Source organism: Eubalaena glacialis, chromosome 13, assembly GCF_028564815.1.
Source record: "Eubalaena glacialis isolate mEubGla1 chromosome 13, mEubGla1.1.hap2.+ XY, whole genome shotgun sequence".
Taxonomy (NCBI): domain Eukaryota; kingdom Metazoa; phylum Chordata; class Mammalia; order Artiodactyla; family Balaenidae; genus Eubalaena; species Eubalaena glacialis.
In genome coordinates, this window is record NC_083728.1 from 23,220,488 (window position 1) to 23,247,637 (window position 27,150).

General features: G+C 46.8%; 2 protein-coding genes across 5 annotated transcripts in view; one reads left to right on the plus strand and one right to left on the minus strand.

The window, feature by feature from the left end:
• The window catches only part of SAMHD1 (SAM and HD domain containing deoxynucleoside triphosphate triphosphohydrolase 1), a 70,957-nt gene extending 50,215 nt beyond the window's left edge, over positions 1-20,742 (plus strand). For 2 of the 4 annotated variants that reach the window (XM_061209694.1, XM_061209696.1), the window contains 4 exons: positions 420-515; positions 5,597-5,701; positions 6,267-6,404; positions 11,005-13,884. In XM_061209694.1, coding sequence (XP_061065677.1) covers positions 420-515; positions 5,597-5,701; positions 6,267-6,404; positions 11,005-11,139 — 474 coding nt within the window. In that variant the 3' untranslated portion in view covers positions 11,140-13,884. Of the gene's footprint in view, positions 1-419; positions 516-5,596; positions 5,702-6,266; positions 6,405-9,189; positions 9,607-11,004; positions 13,885-18,462; positions 18,567-18,773; positions 19,507-20,292 lie in introns of those variants that run through there. The other 2 variants (XR_009703464.1, XM_061209695.1) reach the window with 2 other exon arrangements.
• TLDC2 (TBC/LysM-associated domain containing 2) lies at positions 14,118-24,107 on the minus strand. Its single transcript, XM_061209697.1, has 7 exons — positions 23,998-24,107; positions 22,109-22,218; positions 20,156-20,317; positions 19,336-19,488; positions 19,046-19,141; positions 15,384-15,457; positions 14,118-14,318 (listed from the first exon to the last, which is right to left on the minus strand). Exons 2-7 carry the CDS (start codon positions 22,139-22,141, stop codon positions 14,183-14,185), a joined length of 654 nt encoding a protein of 217 aa, XP_061065680.1. The 5' UTR covers positions 22,142-22,218; positions 23,998-24,107; the 3' UTR covers positions 14,118-14,182.
• Positions 24,108-27,150: the final 3,043 nt, after the last annotated feature.

The window sequence follows — 27,150 nt, forward strand, 5'->3', positions numbered from 1 at the left end:
TTCCTTCTTTCGCAGATTATCAGGTTCTCGCAGATGGTGCTTGCCTGCCTTCTTTAGTTCAGTTATCAGTTATCTCTCCTGCTTGTTGAAGGGTTTTCTCTTTGCCAGAAAGCCCATAACAAAAGCCACACGGATAACCACACCCTGCCTCATGATACTTCCTTGGGTCACACTTTACTTCTTCTTGTTTTACCAATACGTTAATGCCACATTTTTTTCAATGTGAAATTCTGTTATGAAAATTGCACTATTGTGATTTGATTAAAAGATGGCATAGGCAGAAGCCATATATTTGTTAGGGAAATCTCTACCCACTTTTTTTGGTAAAGTGCCGTTTTTAGAGAGGGAACCTCTTCGTGATACAAACACTGTAGAATGAAGGACTGGAGTTCTAACATGAGGAGCCTTGTCTTTTCTAGGAAAACTACGAAAGCCTTCCGAAAGGGGTCGCCAGTGCTAAACCCAGTGACATGGTGCTAGAACCTGAACTGAAGGCTGAAGATTTCATAGTGGATGTAAGTAGCTAGTCCAATAACATACTAAGCAAAGAATTTATTTAAAATAAAGCACCACTACCCCCCCCATTATAACAGTAGTACATGTTCATTATAGAAAATTTGGAAAATACAGAAAGATGGAAGAAAGAGAATCACCTGTGATATCACAGAAAAAAACTAACATTAAGCAGTTTTAAAATCTTCTTTGACATTTTTATGTCAATATTGTAAATATTTTTATGTAATTGTGGTCATGTCATTAATAGAACGTTGTATATAGTGATTTTTGAATGTTTTCTTGATCAAAAAAGTAATACATACCAATAATATTTTAATTGCACACATACACACAAAGGAAAAAGTTAAGACTTTTTGACTCCTATTTTCATAGAGGATGTAGTGTCTTCTTGTATCCTAATGAGAATGCCAAATGGCTTTCTCACATTTTCTTCTGTTTCCTCTAAGAAATTCTTTTCAGAGTTCTACTCCTCTGAAATCTCAGGACAGTGTTCTCTGTGTATTTTTTCCATAAGCCTCTCATTTGCTATTCTCTTGCTGACGCATCTTTGAGCAAAAGGCAATCTCTCCATAACCATTCTTTGCCAAGGGACACAGTGAGTGAACTGCCCTTGGACCCTCTCTCTATTCACTTGACTGTGTGTTGAAGTGCCTCAGATCTGCAGATCAGGCTGCAGTTTCCTGTTTCATTAGATGAGATTCCACCAGAATAAAGGGATCTCACATCCTGACTTCCTGAGGCTCTGAAAGGCTTCACTCTCCAGAATGTTATCCCTGGGCTCCCACGTGTCTGCCCTTGCCCTCAGTGCAGGCATTACTCCTAGTCAGTCCCCCACCTCCCCATCTCCCAATGGATAGAGGATCAGAGGTACTTCAAGTGGCTGCCATGCATAGGAGAAGATGACATACACATGGCCAGTAGACATGAAAGAAGTTTAACTTTCTTGTTAACCTATAGGCAAATTGATGCAATGAGTTTTTTGATTATCAAACGTATAAGATAAAAACATTTTTATAAGATTTTGTGATAATAAAGGTATGTGAAAATGGGAGTGTAAATTGATACAAGAGACCAAACTAGGGTCAATTTTAACTGACCCAGCAGTTTCATTCTGGGGATTTGTCCAAAGGAGGTGATCAGTTTTTCAAAAAAAGCACAAATATATTTATTGTGGCTTTATTATAGTGTGAAATTAGGGGGAAAATGTGTATGTCTTTTTTTGGCCATGCCACACGGCACGTGGGATCTTAGTTCCCCAACCAGGGATCGAACCCGCGCCCCTTGCATTGAAAGCATGGAGTCTTAAGCAATGGACCACCAGGGAAGTCCCTATATATGTCTCTCAATAGGAAATTCAGTGGAATAATGCAAACATTAAAAGTTGTTTTTAACATCGAAAGGTGTTTATAATAAGTGAAAAAAAGTACATACAGAATGATTTTCTTTTTGTTTCTTTAAATGTATATACATTACATTTAAATGTGTGTGTGCAGTGAACATATTGAAAAAATTTTGGATATATTAATAGTAAAATGTTAACATTGTTTCTACCTGAGTGGTGGAATTGCAGGTGATTTTTTTTTTTTTACAGTGAGTATGGTACAAGAGTTTCATAATCTGAAACTCTTTCCATTTTAAGATGGGTAAAGCCCATCTGTATTCTGAGAAAGCAAGTAAAATTGCTAATTAAATGTCTTATCATGAATTAGCATCTAGTTTTAGCTTGACAGTGTAATATATTTACGTGGTGCATCTTACCATACATGGCCCCTTTGGGGACTGTATGTAGTAACTTTTATGATTATGTAATGGGCTATAAAACATAATTTACTATTTAGAATTAAAGATTCATTGTTGTTGGTCTGTAGCTACTTTTTTACTCTTGAGTCCTTGCTTAAGAATGGGATCTCTGTATAACATTGCCCTTCTGGAAAGTAACTGTTTTATCAAATCTGCTTTAAGGAGGAATTTACAGTTATGCATTATGAAGAAAATAGGGATTGCCTTTTATTACTATTCTAAAGCCAAGGAAATAAATACCGAAGAGGTAGTGGCACTTAAATTGTTGAAAGTTTGATTAGTGTTCATGCCTTACCACGATGGGTAAAATGTCAATGCTGCATCAGGTCCCTCCCTTATGAAACAACACCCAGGAGAGAGACCTGTGACAGCACCAGCACTGGGATCGTGGGGAGGACTGAGCAATTCTCCCTCACAGATAAAGGGATGCAGCTATCAAAGCCAGTAGACCACGCAGAGTGGGAGGGCTGGCCGTGTACTGCAGACCCCTGGTCTCACTTCTGGACCATGGCTGAATCTCAGATGTCCACCTTTGTCTCACAGGCCACTGGCAGCATAGACAGCAAAGCTCATATACCGGTTTTCTTCAGTCACCACTCACAGGATAAGCCCCTCTTATCATCTGTTCTTTTCTGTACCGTCATCACCACATTACTCTATTTCTTCCCTTACTTCACTTCCAGTCTCTTCCCTTGTTCCAAACCGGTCCGTGGAGCCCTTTGGAATTTCCACTCCATAATTAACTAACTCCCCTCTATCTTTAGCCTCTTCGCTGACTGTCTTTTTGCCTTTGTTGCAGCCTGGCTGTCCCCTGAGAGCCTGATTCCCCTGCAGCTCTTTCAGGAAAAGCACATTCCTCAGGGTCAGGAGACCTTCCTGTTCATCAGTCCTCTTGTTCCCTAGTACCACTTCAAGACCCCATGCAAGATCCCTGTTCCTCTGAGACTGACATCCTTAAACCATCTCCTGTCCTCTTGGTTGAAGATTTTGGCATGGTGTAGAGCCTTCCACTCTACTCCAGCTCCTGCCATCATCTTTAGTGGCTTCATAGTCCACATGGCGCCAGCTCTGATCTCCTTATCTTCATCCTCAGTGACCTTATCCCCTCCACCTCAGCCAACGTGCTCAGCAGATTACACTCTGAACCTTATCAACATTTGAAAATGCCCTCCCTCTAAAAATCACTAACTGAAGCATCCCATCTCTGTCCATAAACCCCTTTCTTCCTTACTTGCTTGTTCCTAGCTCATCGGGAGCTCCAGTTTACTGTCTCCTGACTTTCTTCCAGCTTGTTAGTGATCTTCTATCTTTATTTCTCTCCCAATCTAACTTAGATCGTGTTTCCATTAATTCAGTCATTTTCTGCAGTTACCCTCAACTCCCTCGCAAAACGCTGAATGACAGTTCATGGTCACCAACCCTAGGTGGGCCCTCTGGACTTTCTGGCAAGCTTAGTGCAGTTCTCCTAGTCTCCATAGTGACTATTTCAAACCATCTTCACTCCTCCCAAATCTCCAGCCCTGCCTCCCAACCCCAACTGTATTCACTCTCAGTGACTAACCCCACTTCAGGTCTTATTTCAGAGATAAAATATAGGTTATTAGATAGGAACGCTCTCCACCTACACCATCAAATAAGCAAGCCTGCCTCCATGTGCAGCTGTGTTCAGACTTGGCTCTGGTACAGTGGGGAAATGTCTCTCTTCCTATCAAAAGGCTAAGGGTAACCCTTCTCATTGTGTTCCAGGCCAGGGCTGTCCAATAGAACTTCCTGTGGTGATGGAAATGGTCTGTATCTGTGCTGTCCATTTCAGTAGTGACTAGCCACACATGTCTATTGAGCACTGAAATGTGGCTGCTGCAGTTGAAGAACTAATTTTATTCTTATATTTAATGTTAATGACTTGACATGTAAAAAGCCACACATAGCGAGTGGTTACCCCATTGGGCAGTGCAGCCAGAGAGCAGTTTGTCTCAGAACGTCTGCAGAACCACACAGTATGCGTTCTCTCCTCTCTCTCTTTGACTTTCCCATCAGCAGTTAAACAGACTTTCATCTTAAGAAAATAACAAACCCTGCACTCCTCTTTACCCATCTTCTCTTCTTCAGGGTTAAACTCATTGAAAAGTTGTGTCCCCTTACCTTTCCTGGGTACCACGGTCCGCTTCATATTCTCCCCTCTTGCCTCTCTTAACAGCCAAACTTCCAAAAGTTGTCTTCTCTCTCATTTCTCGTCTACTTCTTTTTTGTTTTGCTTTGTCTTTTGTTTGTTTCTTTGTTTTGGTCACGCCACGTGGCTTTTGGGATCTTCGTTCCCCGAACAGGGATCGAATCCGTGCCCCCTGCGCAGAGTCTTAACCACCGGACCGCCAGGGAAGTCCCTTCTCATCTACTTCTGAACCTTTTCTCTGTCACCATCACTATACAGCTACATTTCATTCTATTGCAAGTCATTTTATTGCACTTTGCATGTATTGCAATATCTCTGAGGTCTGCCTGTATTAAAACTACTCTCACTAAGATCACCAATGACTTCAGTGTTACTAAAACCAGCAGACAAGTTTCAGTCCTCTCTGCTTCAGAGCTGTTTCTTCTGCCTGGAATTCTTTTCTTTCCTACCTAGGCCTGGTTAATTCCTGCTCACTTATCAGTAAAGTCACTTTCCTAGGAAAACATTTCCAGTCATTGCCTAGGCGCCCCAGACTACTAGGTTCCCAGGTTACAAAGTTTCACAGTACCATTTGCTTTTCCTTGGTAGCTCTCATAACAAATGGGGTTAGATAATTACTTTTTTTTGGCCAGGCTGTACAGCTTGCAGGATCTTAGTTCCCTGACCAGGGATAGAATCGGGGCCCCTGGCAGTGAGAGCACCAAGTCCTAACCACTGGACCACCAGGGAATTCCTTATAGTTACTTTTTAAATTATTTGTTCTACCTCAGTCTAGGCCATGTGGTCTGTGGGGGCTGGGATTTTATCAAGGGTCCTTGTATCTCTACACAACAGTGCCTGCCACGTGTCTATCACATAGTAGGTATTGACGTTATACCCTACTTATGTTGAAAGCACAAATACCCCTCCCACCCCACCCGGATTTCAAAGACCAATTCCCTATGGGTCATGCACCAGAGCTACTTTTATTCCGCTATGAGCCACCCTACCAGGGCTCCTACTTCTCAACCTCCAGAGAGCTCTGCTTCATTTCCTGTGATGCCCCACAACCCTGAATTGAACTCTCATTGCTATTATGTACATGATCACTTATTTATTGCTTGTATTAAGGTTATCAACATGGATTATGGGATGGAAGACAAGAATCCTATTGATCATGTTCGCTTCTATTGTAAGAGTGAGCCCAGCCAGGCAATCATGATTACTAAAAATCAGGTAACTACTTAGGTAAAACAAATATACTACAGTGGCATTTGGATCTTTACAGTAAATTGCATTTTACTTTCAGGTTGAGTCCTAAAGTCAATGTGTACCATTAAAAAAAAAAGAAGCAGAAGCATATCTTTAAAATTAAAGTATACCTGATTTTGTGTAGCCTAGACCATCTTAACAGCCAGTGTTTCCTGTTTGCTAAACACAGAAGAAAGCTCTGTTTTTTGGTTTAGAGGCTAGCTTATAAGTCTGGTGAGAAGGGAGTGTCATATGGTTGAAGTCATCTAAGTTAAATGTGCGTATTTGCATATCTTCTGTGTGAGAGTCTGTAGTCTTCATGTAATTATATCATACAAACCTTTCATCTTTTATTAACGGACATAAAATTGCGGGACATTTTGCAATATGACAGCTGCCTAGAATTCTTTTCTCTGGATTATCATTGGGATAAAATAGCAAAACAACGTGGTGCTTTTAATATAACATCAAGCATGGAGCTTAGGAACAACTGATTTCTCTTCAGTGTGTGAATTCAAGGTGACAGTGAAATCTTTCCTTCTTTAAAAAGGTTTCACAGTTTTTGCCAGAGGTATTTGCTGAGCAGCTGATTCGAGTTTATTGTAAGAAGACGGATAAAAGGAGTCTGCATGCTGCACAACAGCATTTTGTTCACTGGTGTTTAATCAATGACTTCACCAAGCCACAGGTGGGTGACATTATTCACATACGTTGCACAAATTTTTAAGTAAAAAACACAAGCAATCCTTACATCCCTCTGAAAAGTTCTCATTTAAATATAGTCATTTGATGAACTTATTTACAAAACAGAAACAGACTCACAGACTTCGAGAACGAACTTACGGTTACTGGGGGGAACAGTAGTGGGGAGGAATAGTTGGGGAGTTTGGGAATGACATGTACACACTGCTGTATTTAAAATGGATAACCAACAAGGACCTTGTATGGCACAGGGAACTCTGCTGAATATTATGTAATAACTTAAATGGGAAAAGAATTTGAATAAGAATAGATACATGTGTATGTATAACTGAATCACTTTGCTGTACACCTGAAACTAACACAACATTGTTAATCAATTATACTCCAATATGAAATAAAAAGTTTAAAGTAAATAAATAAATAAATGTCATTTGGTTTTGGTTTGGGAAAAAAAGGTTTTTCCACATTAAGCTTTCCTTTTAAAATGCCTGAACCCGTGTCCACCAGCAGTTTCTTCCTACAGCAATTGTGAGTGGGTGCTCTGTTTATCAATATTGTCCTAATAATAAAAGTTTAAGATGGTGAACATGTGAATAGTACTTGACAGTGTTCTCACCAGTTGTCTCACCCAGTCCTCCCAGTGACCCTGGCGGGTGAGATATTGTGTCCTTATCTTTTTTTTTTTTTTTTTTTTTACGACCTACTCTCTTAACAACTTTCAAATATACCATTATACCATGCAGTATTATTAACCATAGTCACCATGCCGTGCATTACATCCCCAGGACTTATCTGCATGTATTTTATAACTGGAAGTTTTGTCATAAGGTATGTGTCCTCATCTTGAAGAGAAGGTTACCAAAGCTGAGTTTTAACTTATTTAGGGCCACATATAACTGATAGTAAGTTTTCTAACTTATTTCAAACTCAGCATTCCCAAACCTGTAACCTATTTAAATTCTCTAGTTGCCAATCCCTTAGAGAATGTTGTTGAAATTGTCCCTTATTGACCTGCACATGGTGGGTGCCTGGCACAGAGAATGTGACCAGTTGATATTTGTTGACTGAATGAATATGATTGGCAGGCAGGTGGGAAACAGAGTTCTACTTCCTGGCCTAGTGCTGTCTCTCACAACACCTTAGCTGCTTCCCACCCCCGCCCCCACGTGTTGGGTGCTGAAGGAAACAAAAACCAAAGGTTAGACGTGAAAGAGTAGCCCAGTACATTGGCTCTTTGTCAGATGCCAGAGGGAGGGACACAGGTGAGTCTGTTAGGACTCAGAGCTTTGGGAGAGCTGTCAGAAAAGCCTTAGAGAAGTTCCTTTATTATTTGTAGTAGAGCTGGTTTGGTGGTGCTGAATTCCAAAATATACAAGCAGCTCACGCAGCTCAATATCAAAAAAACCAAAACAACCCAATCCAAAAATGGGCAGAAGACCTAAATAGACATTTCTCCAGGGAAGATATACAGATTGCCAACAAACACATGAAAGGATGCTCAACATCACTAATCATTAGAGAAATGCAAATCAAAACTACAATGAGGTATCACCTCACACTGGTCAGAATGGCCATCATCAAAAAATCTACAAACAATAAATGCTGGAGAGGGTGTGGAGAAAAGGGAACCCTCTTGCACTGTTGGTGGGACTGTAAATTGATACAGCCACTATGGAGAACAGTATGGAGGTTCCTAAAAAACTAAAAATAGAACTACCATACGACCCAGCAATCCCACTACTGGGCATATACCTTGAGAAAACCGTAATACAAAAAGAGTCATGTACCACAATGTTCACTGCAGCACTATTTACAATAGCCAGGACATGGAAGCAACCTAAGTGTCCACTGACAGATGAATGGATAAAGAAGATGTGGCACATATATACAATGCAATATTACTCAGCCATAAAAGGAAACGAAATTGAGTTATTTGTAGTGAGGTGGATGGACCTAGAGTCTGTCATACAGAGTGAAGTAAGAAAGAGGAAAACAAATACCGTATGCTAACACATATATATGGAATCTTAAAAAAAAAAAAATGGTTCTGAAGAACCTAGGGGCAGGACAGGAATAAAGATTCAGACGTAGATAATGGACTTGAGGACACGGGGAGGGGGAAGGGTAAGCTGGGACAAAGTGAGAGAGTGGCATGGACTTATATATACTACCAAATGTAAAATAGATAGCTAGTGGGAAGCAGCCGCATAGCACAGGGAGATCAGCTCGGTGCTTTGTGACCACCCAGAGGGGTGGGATAGGGAGGGTGGGAGGGAGACGCAAGAGTGAGGAGATATGGGGATATATGTATAGCTGATTCACTTTGTTATAAAGCAGAAACTAACGCCATTGTAAAGCAATTATACTCCAATAAAGATGTTTAAAAAAAATTGTCTTAGGCAGGAGGGAGGATTCTACTACATCCAGAAGGCTGGATTGTGTTTGGATGAGTAGCAGAGAGAAATGGGAGCTACACAAAAATGAAACTGCAACAAGTTGGGTGTGTTTGGGGGCCATGAGGAGACCCGTCTGACTGGAGGAGAAAAGTCTTATTGTTGAGGTGACAGGGGAAACGGAAGAGTCGGCTGGATTGTGGAGAAGCGTGGGTAATCAGCTAAGAAAGATTTATTGTTATGTACAGTGGGCAGGGAATTGTCGAGAGTATTCAAGACTTACCATGCTGCTGTAATTATTATTTACTTCTGGGTTTTGTCTCCAGCTAGAGTGAGACCAGTGGAAATAAGGAAGTATGTCTGTCTTATGTACTGTAGCTCCTAAGGAGACTAAACCCCTGATGAAGAAGGAAAACTCTAGCAGCAGATGGATTGGAACGTGGAGAGACTGGAAGCAGAGAAACAAGAGGCTATTCAAGTTCAGCCATGTGGTGATAGTGACCTTAAATCCAGATACATTCAGTCAGGGAATGAGTGTTTTCACCAGGCCCTATGTTAGGGGCCAGGGATGGAACGGTACCTGAGACAGTTCCCACGGGTTTCGGTCTATTTGGGGATAACAGACACATGAGTAAATAACAATCACAATGGTGTGGTAAGTGCTTTGGGGTCAGGGGCAGTGTGGACAGTCTTAGAGGAGCAAAAAGGAGACGGGTTTAAGTCTGGTTTGTTGGGGAAGGCTTATTTAAAGAGGGACTTGGAAGCTGAGACCTGAAGAATGGATGAGGAGTCAGCTGGGTAAAGGGGGTTGGGGGGGAGGCCGGAAGGTGGGAGAGAACAGGGTGCATTTAGGGACGGGGGCAGGGCACTGTGCATAGTCCTGTAAGCCAGGAGCACCAGAGCAGTGGGAGCCATCAGGGTGTGTAAGCAGGAAAGGGACATAGTCAAGTCGGCGTGCATAAAATTCACTAGAGTTGAAATTAGAATGGGTAGAAATAAGGATGTTTGGTAGAAATAGAGACGAGTTTGAAAACAAATAATGTTGACTTGAGGTACGGGTCTTCCAAATATGAGTGTCATGGCAATAGTGTGGCTGCTTTTAATAATAGCTCTATCAAGTCAGATCCAGCGTAGGTCAGCAGAAGAAATGTGATACGGGGCATGAGATCCGAAAGCTTTAGAAGAGCTAAATGGGCAAACAGGACAGTGAGACAACAGGAGGGAGCTGCTGCCACCTCTAGGGAAGGAGGTGGGAGTCCAGGTGCTGGGCCACCTGCAGAAGCTAGAACCACAGCAGAATCACAGCCACTGTACCCAGCCAGAGGGGTTAGGGGAGAGACACCCTGGCTTCTCTGCCCCCCTCTTTTCCAGCCTCCCACCAGTGCCTCCCATCGGCCAAACCTGACTGGAGGCCAGTAGACACGGGAGCTGGGAAACGTAGTTCACAAGAGCAGCTCCTGTGACACAGAGCACAGCAGAGGGAGGCGAAGAGTGGATCTGAGAGCAAGTAGGCAAATGAAGGCCACGATATTCTATCACAAGCATTCTCTTCCTAGTGCAATAAAGGCTCTCACAGATCCTGTACCCTCATATAACCTCGAGAATCCATCCACAAGTTCAAGAACAATTCAGGATAGAGTCAGGTGTTAGAGGGCCTAGCTTCTTACACTCTTTGTTTTCAAGTCGTAGTGTCACTTCACTTTGACACCATTGCTTGTTTTGGCTGGAGTCAATGCTGATGGGGCCAAAGTTATAGCCTTAATTGTGGAGCAAAGCTCAAGTTCTGCAGGCACACGCTGTCCTTCCCCCCTTTGCCGTCTTACAGACCTGGGACATTTATTACAGGGGAGACTAGGAAAGAGAGGAGCAAGGGTCCAGTGTGGCCCCTCTTTCTCCTGGAAAACCAGGACAGAGTGTGTTCTGTGGAAGTGTGTGAAGGGAGAGGGCCGTAAAACCTAGCCATGTGAAAAGAATAGGTCTGGTGGCTTTTGCTCTGAGGGCTCTTCCCTTCCTAGGACCGTGGTGTTTCTAATTCAGCCCACGCACTGAGCATATATACAATCTGGGGTTTCCCAAGAGTAAGTCTGTCCAGAAGCAATCTGTCTGCAGGACAAAGATATGTGTACCTGAGGCTTTCGCTCAAAACCATGAAAACTGGCTTTTCTCTATTTCTAGTTTCTCTCTTTTTGACAGGATGGTGATATTGTAGCCCCACTTATAACACCTCGAAAATTGGAGTGGAATAACACAGATTCAGCCCAGAGTCCAGCTCACACCCGAGAAGCATCCAAATTCAAAGTCCAGCTTTTTCCAGATGACTCAGTGTGAATGTCTGCAATCAGTTGTTTACAAAAAGCCTCTCCCTCTTCCCCCCAACACAATTAATTTAGGGAATTTGATTACAGAGTTCTACAAATGTATTGACAACTAGTGCTTTTTATTTTATATTTTGAATGTACGCACATGCTAAGTCATTTTTATTTAGAGGAACAGGTATTAGGCAAACCTTATTACATGAGCTATGGAAAGCACTGCCTTGCCTATTTTTAATATTAATCAAAGCCTTTCTTCTTTAGCAGCCTGTTTTCTTAGAATAACCACTCTTTTATGTACTTTGAACTCTTAGGACATATGATTGTTTTTTAAAAAATTTGGAAATTAGACAAAGGTGCACACTGGAATTTGCATTTGGGATTGTCACGAACAGCCGCAGTTAAAAGCAAAACGTAAAATCCTGCGCCCCTGAGGAGGTGCCCAACACCCCAAATTTGAAGAGAGCTCTCCTTGAGTGACTGGAACATTAGTGAAAGGCACCTACCCTCACCCTTTTAGCCCCCTGTAAGCTGCCATGTGGGATCAACAGTAGATGAGGGCCAGGAGGGGCTCCAGCATTTTGATGAGAGGCCTGATTGATTTGCTGAAAAGATCTGAGGGCTCTGGCCTCCTCCGAAGTGGGGCATAAAACTACCTTATAGGAGACCCCTAGCCCCAGTGGCAGAGGGATCCCCCAAACCAGGCTGTTCTCTGGGTCAGCTGTGGCTCTAGCCTGTGTTGATTTCTTTCTCTCCTGAGTGCTCACTGCCCAAGCCCTGAGGGTTCTACCATTGCCCAGCCTGGAGAAGGCAGCTTCCCTCCCACTTGCTCTCTGCATCTTGCTTGGGTGCTGATCAGAGGTCATGACAGGAACCATCCATCCTCAGGGCTCCTCAGAGCTGGGACTTCATTTTTGCTGGTAGCTGCCCGTGCAGAGATGAAGTGATTGCCCAGTGAAATCCAGGTTCCCCTCTGTGTCTCTACACCACTGTGGTTGAGCAGCGCTCCTGAACTGAGGGCTCTCCCCCCATACGCACATCCCCAGTGCTACAGAAATTCACCAAGAGCAAAGTCTGGAGTTAGAGCCAAAGCTGGTGGCTGCCACAGGCAGGGCAGTGGGGAGTGTAGTCATGAGCCCCTAACATCTTGTGCTTCGACACTCCCTTACAAAAGCCTGACATTCCCTGGCAGGCTGGGCCTGGGGAGCCAGCCCTGGCCCTGGGCAAGAACAAGAGAGAGTGGGGAGGAACTCAGACCGCAGGCCGGTGGATTATCCACAGGGCCTTAGGAGTGCTGCACCTTCCACTGTGTAACCAGGCTCTCTGCTGTAGACACTAGGGTGACAGGTGTTTGGAATGTCTGCCATTGTGCACTATCACCCCTCCCCCATCCCTCAGTAGATAATCAAGAGTTGACCCTAATTCATAGAGTAGTTAGAACCCTTCTCCTCTCCCACCACGATGCTGTGTGGTGGGGATGTGGTCACACATGGGCTCATAGAAGCACAAGGAAAGTGGTCCGTGGTACTGGGTCATGTCCATTTTAACCAAGGTGCCTCTGAAATGTTCAGTAGGGAGAAGCATCCGTCCCAGACTTCATGTGCGCGGACCCAAGGTCAAGAATGTAATGTTTCTCTGCCAAGATTGTTTTATTTTTGCACCTCCTACCTTTAAGTCATTGTTTTACTCTACAATTTTGTGGTCTCAGTGTTGTATCATTGTGCTCTCTGAGAAGCAACTTGGATCTATTTTGTTTGCATCTTTTGTTACGTACCAGGCAGCTGCACTTTATGCTCTTTGCAACTGTTTTAATTATGGGAACCATGTGCCACTGACAAGGTTAAATTTTTCTTAAGAAACATCTTCACTGTTTGTATAAAAACGGAGACTTTAACAGCTTGGCCTCTAGAGTTACTGAGCATTGTCACATTGAGAATGTAAATAGAACTGCAAGTTCAAGTGACTGGTTATTTCATCTGGGTGAGGGAAACAGCTGCAATAAAACCTCATGAATGTATCTCTGTCTTGAAACCGGCTGTGTCTTCCTTGACGACTTTCTCTCACACTTGTGTGCCCAGTTTTGACCGTTTTGTGCAAAAGAACTGTTTGGTCTAGGAATGCGCCCAGATGTTTCTTTATACCTCAGCACTGTGTTGGGTCTTCGAGAGGGGATGGTATTAACAGGGCCTATGTTACTTGGTTTTCCTCATTCAATAATGGCAAGTAATGGCCTGATAAAGAATCTTCTTCTGGCAGGAGACAGGCACTAGCATGGGGAGGGATATGGATTTCTTTTTTTTTTAGTTTTTCTGAGCTCCTGTTTTGCCAGAAAACATACCCTTCCTCCTTTCTAACCTCCCTGAGGTTCCCATCTACAGAATTTCAAATTCTTTACCCAAATATGCATATTGTTCATTTGCTGCTTTCATATTTTCCTCGTGGAATTAAATAAGAGATTTGCAAGCACCCGGTGGCACACTGGTGGCAGACAGAAAGCCCTCAATGTTCTGGGAAAAGAAGGATGCTCCTGGAGTCTTTATTAATTTCACTGGTTGAGTACTGGTGTCTGTGGTTTGACAATATTCTTTAAGTTAAAATAATGTCCAAAACATATACAGTAGAATCCCATTTTGTAAGATATATGTATATATCTCCTTGGAAAATTGTCTGGAAGGATATACATGAAATGTTAGTGTTTTGGGGGGTGGTTGAATTTTAAGCAACTTTAATTCTTTTATATCTTCTGGTTTTTCTACAATAAACATGTATTAACTGTATACTCTCTAAAAACATCATTTTCCTGCGGGACTTTGTGCTGCTCCGGTGAGGTATAAGTGCTTTCACTCCTTCAAAGTCCCCTCTCCAGGAGAACATGGCCTGTGCCCATGCCTGTCTTGGTCCTCGGGCGACGGGAGGCTGGCTCACGGCCACAGTCCACACTGGGACACTTCGCCATCTGTGCTTCGGACAGAATGGACTGCCCGGGGTGAGGGAGGCCTCGTCGGCATCCGGGGGCAAATCCAAGCCCCTGTTGCCTCAGGAAGCTGCCCACCGGGGCATCAGCTCAGGACCCAGGCCTCTAGCTCCTTGATGCAGAACTGCTCCTGCCGGGCCAGCACCTCGTTGTTGAAGGTTGCACAGGGGTGGCTCCCCCCGTGATACAAGTCTCCATCCAACCACAGCCCAAAGTGGCCACTAAAGAGAGAGGAGAGTCTTGGCATCGCTCCCTCCTGGGTGCTGACACCTTTCGGACCTGCACCAGCGGTGCTTGACCATACTGCAACCGCAGCCCCACTTCGCCTTTGTCTCATCTCCCCTTAAACCAGTTTATCCTGATTGTTAGGGGCTCGCATGTTGTTCCCCACAGGAGCTTTTCTTTTTTTTAAAGTTCAATGATTTTGATAAATATATACAGTGGTGCAACCATCACCACAATCCAGTTTTAGAACATTCAGAACGTTAAAGATGGCAATGCTTAACCAAAGGAGGGACTCTCGCAAGCGTGGACTCTGAGCCCAAAACACGTCAGAGGGCATCCATTCTAATCCCGTCGTTTGACAGAAAACCTAGGCTGGAGCTGGGAAGTGGCTTACTGCAAATCAGCCATGGCTGGTGCGTTCTGTGTCAATCTGCCTCTCAGTGGAGGCTTTTCAGGCAGTTGGGAGAGCAAAGAACTTGCCTGGTACTAAGCAAGCCATGCTTTCATCTGTACCCTCAGGATAAGAGTTATTCTGCCTGAATTTTCAAGTCATACCAGAGGCGAGACCAACCTTGTCTTCCTAACGCACTCCATCTCCCACCCCCAACAGGCGCGTGCGTGCGTACAGACGCACGCACGCACGCACGCATGCCGGGTTCCAGGCAGATGCCTGCCTTCCTCCAGTGAGTTATGTTCCTACGATCATGGAGCTGACAGGTAAATTTGAGGCTTGCCCATCCCTTGAATCTAGCCTCATCCAACCATATGGAACGGTGTTCCCAAAGTTACACACAAATTCAGCCTAAGCTGTCACCAACGAAACACTTTGGGGGAGAGTCCACGCCACCCTCTCCTCTCAATATTGACTTAGAGCAGGGTTTAGGGGGTTGGCTAGGGGACTGAGCAGGCCCCAGGAGCTGCTGAAGGGAGAGTCTTGAAGGTTAACCAGCAGCCTCCCCATCTTGTCTGGGGCAGCCTAGCTCAGCATTTCCGGACGGGAGAAGGGATCCGAGCACAGACCACCCCGACACTCGAGACTCGGGGAGGACTGAGACACGCACCTGCCACAGCCCATCATCAGTGAATCCAAGTCTCCTTTCACAAAGAAAGAGTTGTTTCCTGTCCACTTGAAGACCTGTGATGATAGGAGAAACCTGCGGTTACTGGGCGAGTCCTGCCCTTGCACTTTGACTCTACACCACTGGGCGGCAGTGTTGCGGAGGAAACAGAACCTCCAGGCCCCAACGAAGGCGCAGGAACTACTCTGGGCTCCTAACTCTTGCAGTTTCTCTCCAGTCTCCCTGGAGTTCACCTCCTCTTGCCCTCCAGTCTGAATTCCCACAGCCCCAAAGCCCTTCTGTTCTAGGAATAGACCAGAACCCTCTGAGGCTTCCTGCTTCCAAAGCTGGAGAGAGGAGGCGGAAAGTCCAGGTCAGGAGTGGGGCCCTGATTCTACCATTACTAACTGTTTCCTCCCCTCGCTGGAGGCAACACCAAGCCTGCACACTCCCCAGTGCTGCCTCACACCCAGTTCCTCAGCAAGTGTTGTGGGCCCCACCCCAAAGAGACACCCTGACCCTCACCCATTTCTGTCCCATCCGTCCCCGCCAGTCACTCCTCCCTGGATCACAGCCTCCTAATGGGTCTCTGCTTCCACTGTCTTCTGCCCAGAGCCCATGTCCGCACTGCGGTCAGTGACCTATTCAAAATCCAATCGGGTATTAGCCCTCCTCTGCTAAAGCCCTCCAATGGCCCTGGAAAAAAAATCCAACCGCTTACAACAGCCGAAAGCCCAGCCTGCTGTGCCCCCGATTTTCTCTCCGACCTCTTTTCCCCCTTAATGACTGCACTTCATCTACCCTGGCCCTTCTGTCCCTGGGACAGCTGAAGCTATTGCTGCTCTAGGCTCTTCACGCTTGCCGATCCCTCTGCCCAGGATGCTCTTCCCCCAGATCCTCAAATGGCCCACTTCTCATCTTTCAGCCCAAATGTCATCCCAGAGAAATTGAAAGTAGCCCTTCCTCCCAGGCCCTGTTCATGTGGCAATATGCCACTGCCTGCCCAGCTAACAGGTAAGCTCTGTGAAGGCTACCTTGATTCCGGCAGTATTCCTGAGACATGGTATAGATGTTTGTTGAATAAACAAATTATTCAAGGGTCAGTTTAGCTAATAAGATTTTTTAAAGGCTGCAGAAGTATAGCATATTATTGCCTGTAATTAGTTGCCAAAAATGCTCTGAGCAACCAAAGGGTGTTAAGCAAGAAAATGGACTAATAAAAGATAAGCCCTGGGCTCAGAAGAGGTGAGATAATATTAACAAGTGGCCACGAGAAGACAGAACCATTCAGCTCCTCCTCTACTTTCCTCAAGGAACATGACCTTCAGACTTGAAGGAGGAAGATAAACATTGCTGCAGAAAAAATTAAGGCCATGTTCATGGTGCTTCTTGGAAGAGCGGTCAAGGAACGGCTGGGAATTCATGAAGAACACAAGAGGTGCCAGAAGACCAAAGACAGGCAAAAATTAACCAATTTTTGGAAGGATGAGATTCCATAACAGTATCCTGGGAAGACTGTAGTGATCCCCTGAAAAAAATCATAAGTTCCTTTGAAGAATTTTTTTGGCACTTAGCACCAGGTACTGTTTAGTCACTGGAGAGAACAGCAAACATAACAGACAAAAATTCCTGCCTCTTGGAATTCCCACTCTAGCGGCAGGAGGCGGGTAAATAAGTAAAATAAATGGTATATTAGGTGGCGACAAAAGCTAAGGAGAAAGAAGTAGAGAAGGGCAATAAGAATTTCTAGGGGCTGGAGTGTTACAAATTTAAAGCAGGTGGCCAGGGAGGGCCTTGCCGAGAGGGTAACATCTGAGCAGGGTCCTGAAGGAAGTGAGAACCGACCCACATGGAGATCCTGTGGAGGGCACACTAGGTAGAGCAGTGTGTGCAAAGGCCCTGAGGTAGGAACAGGCCTGCCTGTTTAAGAACAAACCGACAGGTCTGTGTGGCTACAGCAGAGTGAAGGAGAGGGAAAGTAGCAAGAAATGACATCAGAGAGAGGCCAAGAGACGTAGGGACTTGTAGGTTATTGTAAAGACTTTGGCTTTTCTCTGAGGGAGAAAGGAAGCCATCGGCAGCTTGGAGCCCAGGAGTGACGTGCCCTGACTTACATTTTAAAAGGCTCACTCCAGGTATTGTGATGACTGAAGGTGGAAGCATTAGGAGGCTATAGCAGGAACACAGGCCAGTAATGATGGTGGCTTGAACCAGGGTGACAGCAAAGGACATGGTGAGAAGTGGTGGATTCTGGATAGCGATAGAAAGAGGAGGAAGAGCCATCAGGATTCGTTGACAGCTCAGATGTAGGGTGTGAAAGAGGCGTTAAGAAGGGCTCCAAAATTTTTGGTCTCGACAGCAGAAAAGATAGAGGTGCTGTTAACTTTGTCAGGGAAGATGGCAGGGGGAACCGGTTTTCTGGGAGAAAGTCAGGAGCTCAACTTTGAACATGTGCGGCTTGAAATGCCATTTAGATCCAACTGGAGACACTGGGTAGTGGTTGGATGTATGTGAGTGTAGAGTCCGGAGGAGAGGCCATCAGCACCTGGATGGCATGGAAAGCTGTGAGAATGGACGAGACCTCGAAGGAAAAGAGGGTAGTCAGAGAAGAGATGACAACCAAAACCTGAGCTTTAGGACCCCATGAACTTAAAAGGTTGGGGAGATGAGGAGGAACCAGCAAAGGATTCTGCCAAGGAGCTGTCGGAGCAGTAGGAGGAACCTTGTACAACTTGAGGATTCTAGTACGTGAACCCTGGAAGGCCAGCGGTGAGGACTAGTATCCAGCATGGGTTTATTGTAAACAACTGTCCCCTCTCCTCTTCCCTGATAAGATTTCCAGGCTGCCGATGGAGGCAACGCAGCAGATATGGTGTGTTTTGCCTTCAGCAAGGCAGTCATTCCAAGCTTGTGACCTCCTTGTCATGCAACCAGATACCTATGTTGTTGCATGTATCTGTAGGTGTCTTGCTCTGTGCATGGGACAGGGGTTTCTAATGGCAAACCAATGCACCTGCAACTAGTGCTTCATCTATTTTGTGTTTCCACTCCATTCAACTCCCTTTTCCCTGTCTCCCTGTAGTAAAGCAGCTTGGCAAAACCCCAGTCGTGGTTGAACCCTCCCATCGCGCTCTCCGTGCTTGAAACTGAGGAGCTGAATTTTGCTAGAGAAAAGCACACACCGAAGTAAGTGGCCTTTACATTCACAGTCTCGGACCTCCAGTCAGCCCTGCCTAGCTGCCCTTCTGTTTCTCCAGTTTTCTCCAGCAGCTTCCCTTTCTACTCCTGCCATACCTCCTCTCCCCTCAACCTTCACCCCCTCCTCTCCATCCCCACCCTTAGCTGATGGCCTTACCCAACACTGCCTAAGAAAATATACCCCCACACCCACAGGGCTACCTGCACTTGGACCAATTTTGTCTTTCTGGCCTGTATCTGCTGAGCGACAAAGCTCCTCTCAAGCCAGTCAGTGGTTGCCAGGAACTGAGCACTTTTTAAATGAAGGGGGATGCTCTGCCTGCCACTGCCCTGCTGTACTCCCTCTGTGGAAAGATGGAAGGACACCAGGCACCCAGCACGGGGGATGGAGCTGGGGGCCACTGGGACCCCGGGTTCTTTGTCCTGCCATAGATCCCACTCCCCGCCTGGAAGGTTAAGAACATCACCTTCAGCTGTGGAGAGAAGGAGAAGAGGAACGTCTCGCCAGTACCGTAGAAGCCTTTGCTGAGTCGAATAGCCGAGGAGGAGAAGGCCCCAAACATCTGGAAAGAAGAGTTTGCAGTTTGTAGCTGGAAGGGAGCTGGAGTTCCACTGGCAGCACCACCCTTCAGGCTTCGTAACATAGGCCCGTCCTAGAGAGGCTCCTGGGGAGCCTGGGGCAGAGCTTGGGGATGGAGAGGCCCTCAGGGGCCCAACGACATGCATCGCTTCCACTAACACTCCCAGCACGGCTCACCTGGCCATCCTGGTCCCTCAGCACCAGCAGCACCGGCCCACTGCGGCCCTCCATCTGCCTGTACAGGCTCCGCAGACTGAAGCCATCCCTCGACGTGCAAAAGGCCAGACTCCAGGAGTGTCCAGCGATTCTCGGGGGGAGATGGAGGCTAAGCTGGGGACAGGACTGGAGGTGAGTGAGGGTTCCCGGTCCTCCCACCCTCCTCGCCCCATATCCTTCGGGTCCCAGGAGGACTGAGGTTAAACAGCCACCACTCACCCAAGCATGGTGCTTTGCAGGTTACAGAGTACTTTACTGTTTCCAGGGGGCTTTCACGCCAATTAGCAGGAACCCTCAGAGAGAGGGATTAGTATTCCCATTTTATAAATGAGGAAGCTGAGGCTCAGGGAGGTGAAGCAACCTACCTGAAGCCCACATGGGGAATAAGTGGCAGAGCCAGGATTTGAACCCAGGTCGGAGGGGTCACCTGGGCCCCTAGCAGCCAGAGAATAGATGAGATGCTGAACCCCTCCTCCTAATCCCCCCACCTCATCCTCCCACCCCCACCCCAGCTTTGGCGTCAATTCCCAAGGACTAGATTAGTTCACTATATCCTTAACCTCCTGGCCCAGGGAAGAAGGCAGTGCTAGGATTACTGGATCATTTTACAAGAAAGGAAGAAAAGCCCAGAGAGGAGAAGTGATTTGCCCAAGGTGACACAGTGAGCAGAGGACAGAGCAGGAGTGACCCTGGGTGTCCTTGGGCCTGGCTGGGGTGGGGCAGGAGTGTGGGACCCTTAGGCTCAGGGCTGAAATCTTTGCACCATGGACTGTGCCCGAACCTGCCTCATCTCCGAGGCTCCCAGAACCTGGCTGGCTTCTGCCAGCTGGGGCTCCACTGGCTCTTCAGGAGCAGGAGCTGGGGCTGGGGCTGTCTCCTCCTCCTGTTCCTCTTCCTCTTCCTCACCCTCCTCCCCAGACAGAGCGTCCTCCACCTGGCTGGGCTGTGAAGACACAAAGAGGCCTGGTGAGTGGAGGGGCAAGGAGACACCAACTTCCACACGTCCGGAGCCTGAGGGCCTCGGCCACCTCATCCCCCCTGCCCAGGCCCCTGCAGCCACCAGCCCAGCCAGAGGAAGCAAGCATCAGCGACAGACCAGACCCTGCCCCCGCCTCCAGCCAGCTCCCTCCCTGGCCCCTGCCAGCCATGCCCATCAGATGTGGCCGTGGGCCCTGCGGTTTGTCTGCCTGGTTTCTCTGGATCCAGAGTGGATGCCAGGGCTTGCGTTCTAAGCTTGTGGGCAGGAGAGAAGGGCAGATGACAGCCCAGCTCTGGGAGCCGCAGCTGTGCCTTTGTACGTGAAGTAACGATAATAATAATAACAACAACAGTAGTGGCCGACATATACAATATATAGCACACACTTGACTAGGCCTGTGTGAAATGCTTGCTGTGCGTGATGTCTCTGAATTTTCCCAAGAATTCTAAGAAGAATGTGCTGCTTTTTTTTTTTTTTTTTTCCTTTTGGCCGCGCACTGTGTGGCTTGTGGGATCTCAGTTCCCCGACCAGGGATTGAACCCGGGCCACGGCAGTGATAGCGCCAAGTCCTAGCCACTGGACTGCCAGGGAACTCCCCAGAATGTGCTTCTTACTACCCCCATTTTACAAAGGAAGAAGGAAGGCCCTTTCAGCCAGTGAAACAACGCATGTAGTCATAGGTGAGACAGCGTGCAGGTTCGCAGATTCGTATAAAATGCACATTGTCTGTGTGAATGTGTGTGGTGTGTTGGCTTAAAATAGAGTTGTGTAGGCAAATCAGTGTGAGAAGGTGTTGAGTGCAACTTCGTGTGTTACCTGTCAATGTGTTTGTGAGTGTGAGTTGGGATTGTGTAAATATATGTGTGTGTCAGTGGGCATGTATGGTGGTGTCTTTCATTCATTCATTCATCCACTCCATTGAGCTCCCACTCTGTACCAGAGTGTGTATGTGTGTGTGTGTGTGTGTGTATGCACGCCTGCACACAATGATTTCGGGGCTTTTCATCAGGAGAGACTTCCTCAAGGACTTCCCTGCTGGCACAGTGGTTAAGAATCCACCTGCTAATGCAGGGGACATGGGTTCGAGCCCTGGTCCAGGAAGATCCCACATGCCACGGAGCAACTAAGCCCGTGCGCCACAACTACTGAGCCTGCGCTCTTGACCCCACGAGCCACAACTACTGAAGCCCACGTGCCACAACTACTGAGCCTGCGTGCCTAGAGCCCGCACTCCGCAACAGGAGAAGCCAGCGCAATGAGAAGCCCGCGCACCGCAACGAAGAGTAGCCCCTGCTTGCTGCCAACTAGAGAAAGCCCGCACGCAGCAACGAAGACCCAACGCAGCCAAAAATTAATTAATTAATGAATTAATTTTAAAAAACAGCAGGGGGTACTCCATTAAAGGACAAAAAAAAAGACAGACTTCCTCTAGAAGGAGAGAAGGACAGGACACTGCTTTCCTATTCCCCAGGTTCAGGCCTAGGGAGGGGGTCCTAGCTGTGCGGGCTTCTGGATAGAGCTCCATCTGGCACCCACTCCGGGGAGGAAGGGATGGAGACAGTGGTCTGTGCTCCTTGAGGGTCTTGGGAACATGGGGCTGGGCGCTAAGGCCCCAGGTTCCTGAGTCCTTGCTCTGAACCCTGGGCCAGCTGGGAAGGGTCTTGGAAGGGGAACACCGGCCTGTATCCAATCCTGGCCCAGACCCCCTCTCCCCCGCCTTTCCTGACCAACCCCCAGCCCAAGCTGGCCCCTTACCAGCCGAGTGTAGCGCCAGCGGAGACCTTTCATTCTTCTGTCCGAGCCCAGCAGAGGGCAGTAAGCGAGCCCTCAGGCTTGCTGGGGGAGGCAGCACTGCTTGTTGAGGCCTAAAGATGAGAGGGAGAAACCTGGGGCACACCCGGCCGGCTCCACACCCACCCGCCTACCCTTTGCTCCCTCTCACCTGTCATTCACCTGTCATTCCCAGGCCAGTATGTCACTGGGTGGGTCTGTGAGGTCAGCTACGCTGGGCATTCAAGGCCGCACTTGTAGTTAGCAATTAACACGTTAGCCGTAAATTCTAGCTGTGATTCCCTTCTACCTCCTTGCCTTCTGGCAGCCTGGCCCATGGACTGTAGCCTTTGGGCAGATGCCTGAGCCCCCAGACTGGGGGTCTGGGGCCTCTGGTTCCCTGTATGACCTTGCATAAGTCCCTTGCACCCCTAGGTTTCCCCACTTGTAACTGGGTTTCCCCACATGTAACATGTAGCACTGTTACATGTTTCCCCACATGTAATATATTACACTGTTTCCCCTCTGGTTTCTCTGAGACCAGATTATTTCAGAGGCCCTACAAGACTGACAGCCTGCAATTCAGTTTCCTCTCAAAGCTTGAAAGGGGCCAAGCTAGACCAAAAGAACAGATGTTGAAAACAAAAAAAGTCATTTTTCTAATTAAAAAAGCAATACATGTTTACTATAGAAAATTTGAGGAATTTAGAAAAGAAAAAAGAAAAATACAAAAATATTCATAATTCCACCTCTCAGAGATAAACTCTCAACCCCTAAGGGTATTTTTTCCCATCTTTTATATTTATTTCATATATAAGTATATACACACATTTATAAATAGATCATACTGTGTATCATTTTATAAGGTGCTTTTTCAAACTTAACAAATGAAAAATTGCCAGTTACATTCAGTACCCTTTGAACACAGGATTTTTAATGGCTGCATATTATTTCATCACAGGATGTACATCATTTCTCAAATGTCTGACATTTTGTTTGCTTCTAATTTTCTGTGTTTATTAGCAAAACCGTAATGAACCTCCTTGTTCATAAATCTGATGATATCCTTTATGATAAATTTCAAAAGTTGAATAATGGATCAAAGGGCATCCACATATTCTTTTTTTTTTTTTCTCCCCCCCCACACCACGCAGCATGTGGGATCTTAGTTCCCCGACCAGGGATCGAACCTGCGCCCCCTGTACTGGAAGCACAGAGTCCCAACCACTGGACCACCAGGGCAGTCCCCATTCACACATTCTTGATAAATGTTCCAACACGGCTTCCCAGTGCTTAAGGCTGACCCATGTCCAGATATCTTTCAGGAATCTCAGGACAATATCTTTCTGATCATCATGTTTTACACCCTTAAATTGCAGATAAGGGAACTGCCTCTCAGAAAGTAGAAGGGACTAACCACAGCCACGTGATAGAATAACACAGTCATTAAGAGCACAGACTCTGGAGTCAGGGAGTTTAATTCCTGGTTTTTGCCGCTTCCTTGCTGTGTGACCTTGGGCAAGTTACTTAACATCCTTGTGCTTCCGTCTCCCTATCTGTAAAATACTAATACCTATCTACCTGATAGGGCTGTTGTAAGAGTAAATGAAGATAATGCCTGAAGAACTAGGATGCTGAGCCAGGCCTCCATCTTCCTGTTCACAGTTCCTGGTGTTTGGTGAGCACTGGACAAATGACAGTGCTATGGCTACCCCCCCACATTGCCCCTTTGAGAGATTCAGGGCTCAAGTCCCTGACAAATGGCCACTCAGTCTCCACCTGGGCACCTCTGGGACAGAGTCACTCAGTCACTTGCAGGGGTGAGTAGCTCAGTGGAGAAGGGAAAGGCAGGAACCGTGGAAGAATGTACTCACCCTGCCGAGTCTCAGCCTCAGGTGACCTCCTCCAGCCTGTCCAGCCGGATGGCTTCCCTAGTGCATCTCCTGGATCCCACAGAGAAGGGGCCACTTCCAGAACTGACCCTGTCCACCTGACGGTCTGTACAAAACAGTTTTAGCTCTGCACCCTGGTCCCCCAGCGGGCAGCTGGCACCTCTGCCCCAGCCAGGCTCCAGCCCTCCTCCCAGCTCTTATACCTGCCCAGAGGGTGGCAGGCCTTGGCCCCGAGCCTGCTCCGGTTCCAGCTGGAAAGGCCTGGCAGTCATTGTCATCCATCAGAAACTCAAATCCCACAAACAAGACCTTGTCACCTCAGGCCCCCAGCTCTCCACCAGCCCAAAGAGGTGGGGTTTACTCAGCTCCTTGGCTCTAACCTGGAGCCTCTCACCCACAGCTACTAGGTGCCACGTGGTGCCTGAAGCCCATCACATAAGGCGCTTCCTTAAGGGGTGCAAGTGTCCAGGAAAGGGTCCTTCTGTGGGGTCCCCACCAATCACCCTGTGCTGCGGGGGAGGCCCGGGGCTGGGAGGTGAGGAGAGGCAGCCCTGCTGGTTTCCCACTCTCACATGGGGTGCTGATTCTTTCCTCATTGGCCTGTCGTGCCATGGGGTGAGATCATGTACAGGAAGCCCAGCGTCTGGCATACAGTAGGCACACTGTCAGTGGGGTACTTCTCTATCCCTGGCTCATAGGGGGACTTCAGTGAATGCTGTTGAAACACAGAACCTCACATTTGGAAGGGGCTTCAGCCAGTCCCAGAACAAGCGTCCTCCACCCAGGGCAGGAACTCCTGAAAAAATATGCCCACCAAGGGTCCGCCAGCGTGTTGGGTGGGTAAGCCCACTCTCTCGGGTGGCTCACTCCAGCTTCACAGACCTGAAAGAGACCCCCTCCTGCTGGCCTTGGTGGAAAAGACTCGGGTCCCCAGATCCTCTCCCCATGACCAGGTCTCCTGGGGCAATGCCCACTCCGGGAAGGTGGGATACAAAAAGGACTTGTATTATGGGGAAAACATTCAAGTGAGGAGCCCTGTTGCCACCTCAAACATGGCTGTTGCTATATGTGTTTGAGCTGTCAACAGCTCAGGGGTCACACGTCTGGCCTTCCCTGCTCTCAGGGCCCCTCTCCCAAATCTATTTCCTCCACGCTCAATTCCTGAACCTTTGGGCACTTTGGGAGGCCAGTGAGATGTGCCTTGCTGTCCCATTCTTTATCCTCAACTCTAGGAATGTGACCTGGCAGGAAAGCCAGTTGCCATGTAATGGGCCCCTAAAAAGCTTCCATGATGAGATTCTAGGCACCAGAGTGTTGAATGTCCCAGCTCTGCCTTGCAGCCTGTCTTGTCCTTTCTCCACCAGACCACAGGCCGCCTCTTTGAGAACTGCAACAGTCACAGCCAGGAAACAATTTCAATGTCCAGTAGAAGGGGAAAAGTTTAAGCGACCCATGGAATATCCCCTCTGTGGATTATTTCTAAGTATTAAAAGTGATGTTTGCCAAGAGTTCATAAATGCACGGGGAAATGCTTCTGCTACTCTGTAAAGTGAAAAAAGCCGGATATAAAACTGGATATGTGGCACAGTTTCAGCTCTGTGGTTTGCTGAGTCGACTGGCTTCACTCTGACCCTCGGATGGGTGCATGACATACCCCTTCACACATCCTGGGAGGTCTGATTTCTTCTCTGCTCGCTGTGACAGACGGTCTTTGCCCTCCTCACACAAGCTCCACGCCTTTGGTTCCTCACTCAGCCAGCAACTTTATTCTTCACCGAGAAAACAGAAGCCATCAGTCACTCCCTCACCTTCCCGACAGACCCACCTGCATCTCACCCATCTCTTCCGCCTTCCCTCCAGGACAACGGAGGAAGGGCCCCTGCTCCTTTCGAAAGCCGGTCCCCTGGGCCTCCCTGGCTCTGTCGCTCTCCGCTTCTCCTGCCCGGCTTCTCTCGGCCTCACCCATCTCTCGCTTGCCCCTCTCAACACAACCGTCCCCTCCACGACTGCTCCATCCTCTTCTCCCTACACTCCACCTCTACCTCTTCTTCACTCTTCAACCCCCTGCCTTTGGCATCTGTCCCTACCACGCCTGCTCTTGCAAGGTCCCCAGCAGCTTCCGTGTCGCCCTAGGAAGGGGACACAGCTCTCATCTTCCTTCAGCTCCTATGCCGCTTGACAGAGCGATTCTCCCTGACGACACGCTGTCTTCATGTCCCTCCTCCCTCATCGGCCACTCCCTCTCTGTCTTTTGTGGCTGGCTTCTCCTCTCTTAACCACTTTCTAGAAGCAGGAATTCTCCTTTTTTTTTTTTTTTTTCCAATTTTCTACTTTATGAAAGAAATAATATATGGATACAGTTTTATTTAATAAGATTCAAACAATTCATGATAGATGTTTTGGGGGCAATTATTGAAGGCCCTTCTTCATCTGTCCTCTCCCAATCTCATCCACTCCTGGAGGTAACAGCTATCAATCTTTTTTTCTTTTTAAATTTTTAAATTTTATTTCATTTTTTATTTTTTAAATTGAAGTATACTTGATTACAACATTATATAAGTTACAAGTGTACAGAATAGTGATTCACAATTTTTAAAGGTTATACTCCATTTATAGTTATTATAAAATATTGGCTATATTCCCTGTATTGTACAATATGTCCTTGTAGCTTATTTTATACAGAATAGTTTGTACCTCATACTCCCCTACCCCTATGTTGCCCCTCCCTCCTTCCCTCTCCCCACTGGTAACCACTAGTTTGTTCTCTGTATCTGTGATAGAACCAGGAATTCTTTATTTTATTTTCAATATTTTATTTTATTTTATTTTTTTATACAGCAGGTTCTTATTAGTTATTTATTTTATACATATTAGTGTATATATGTCAATCCCAATCTCCCAATTCATCCCACCACCACCCCCCCACCTGCTTTCCCCCCTTGGTGTCCATACATTTGTTCTCTACATCTGTGTCTCTATTTCTGCCTTGCAAACCGGTTCATCTGTACCATTTTTCTAGATCCCACATATATGTGTTAATATACGATATTTGTTTTTCTCTTTCTGACTTACTTCACTCTGTATGACAGGCTCTAGGTCCATCCACGTCTCTACAAATGACCCAGTTTTGTAGAA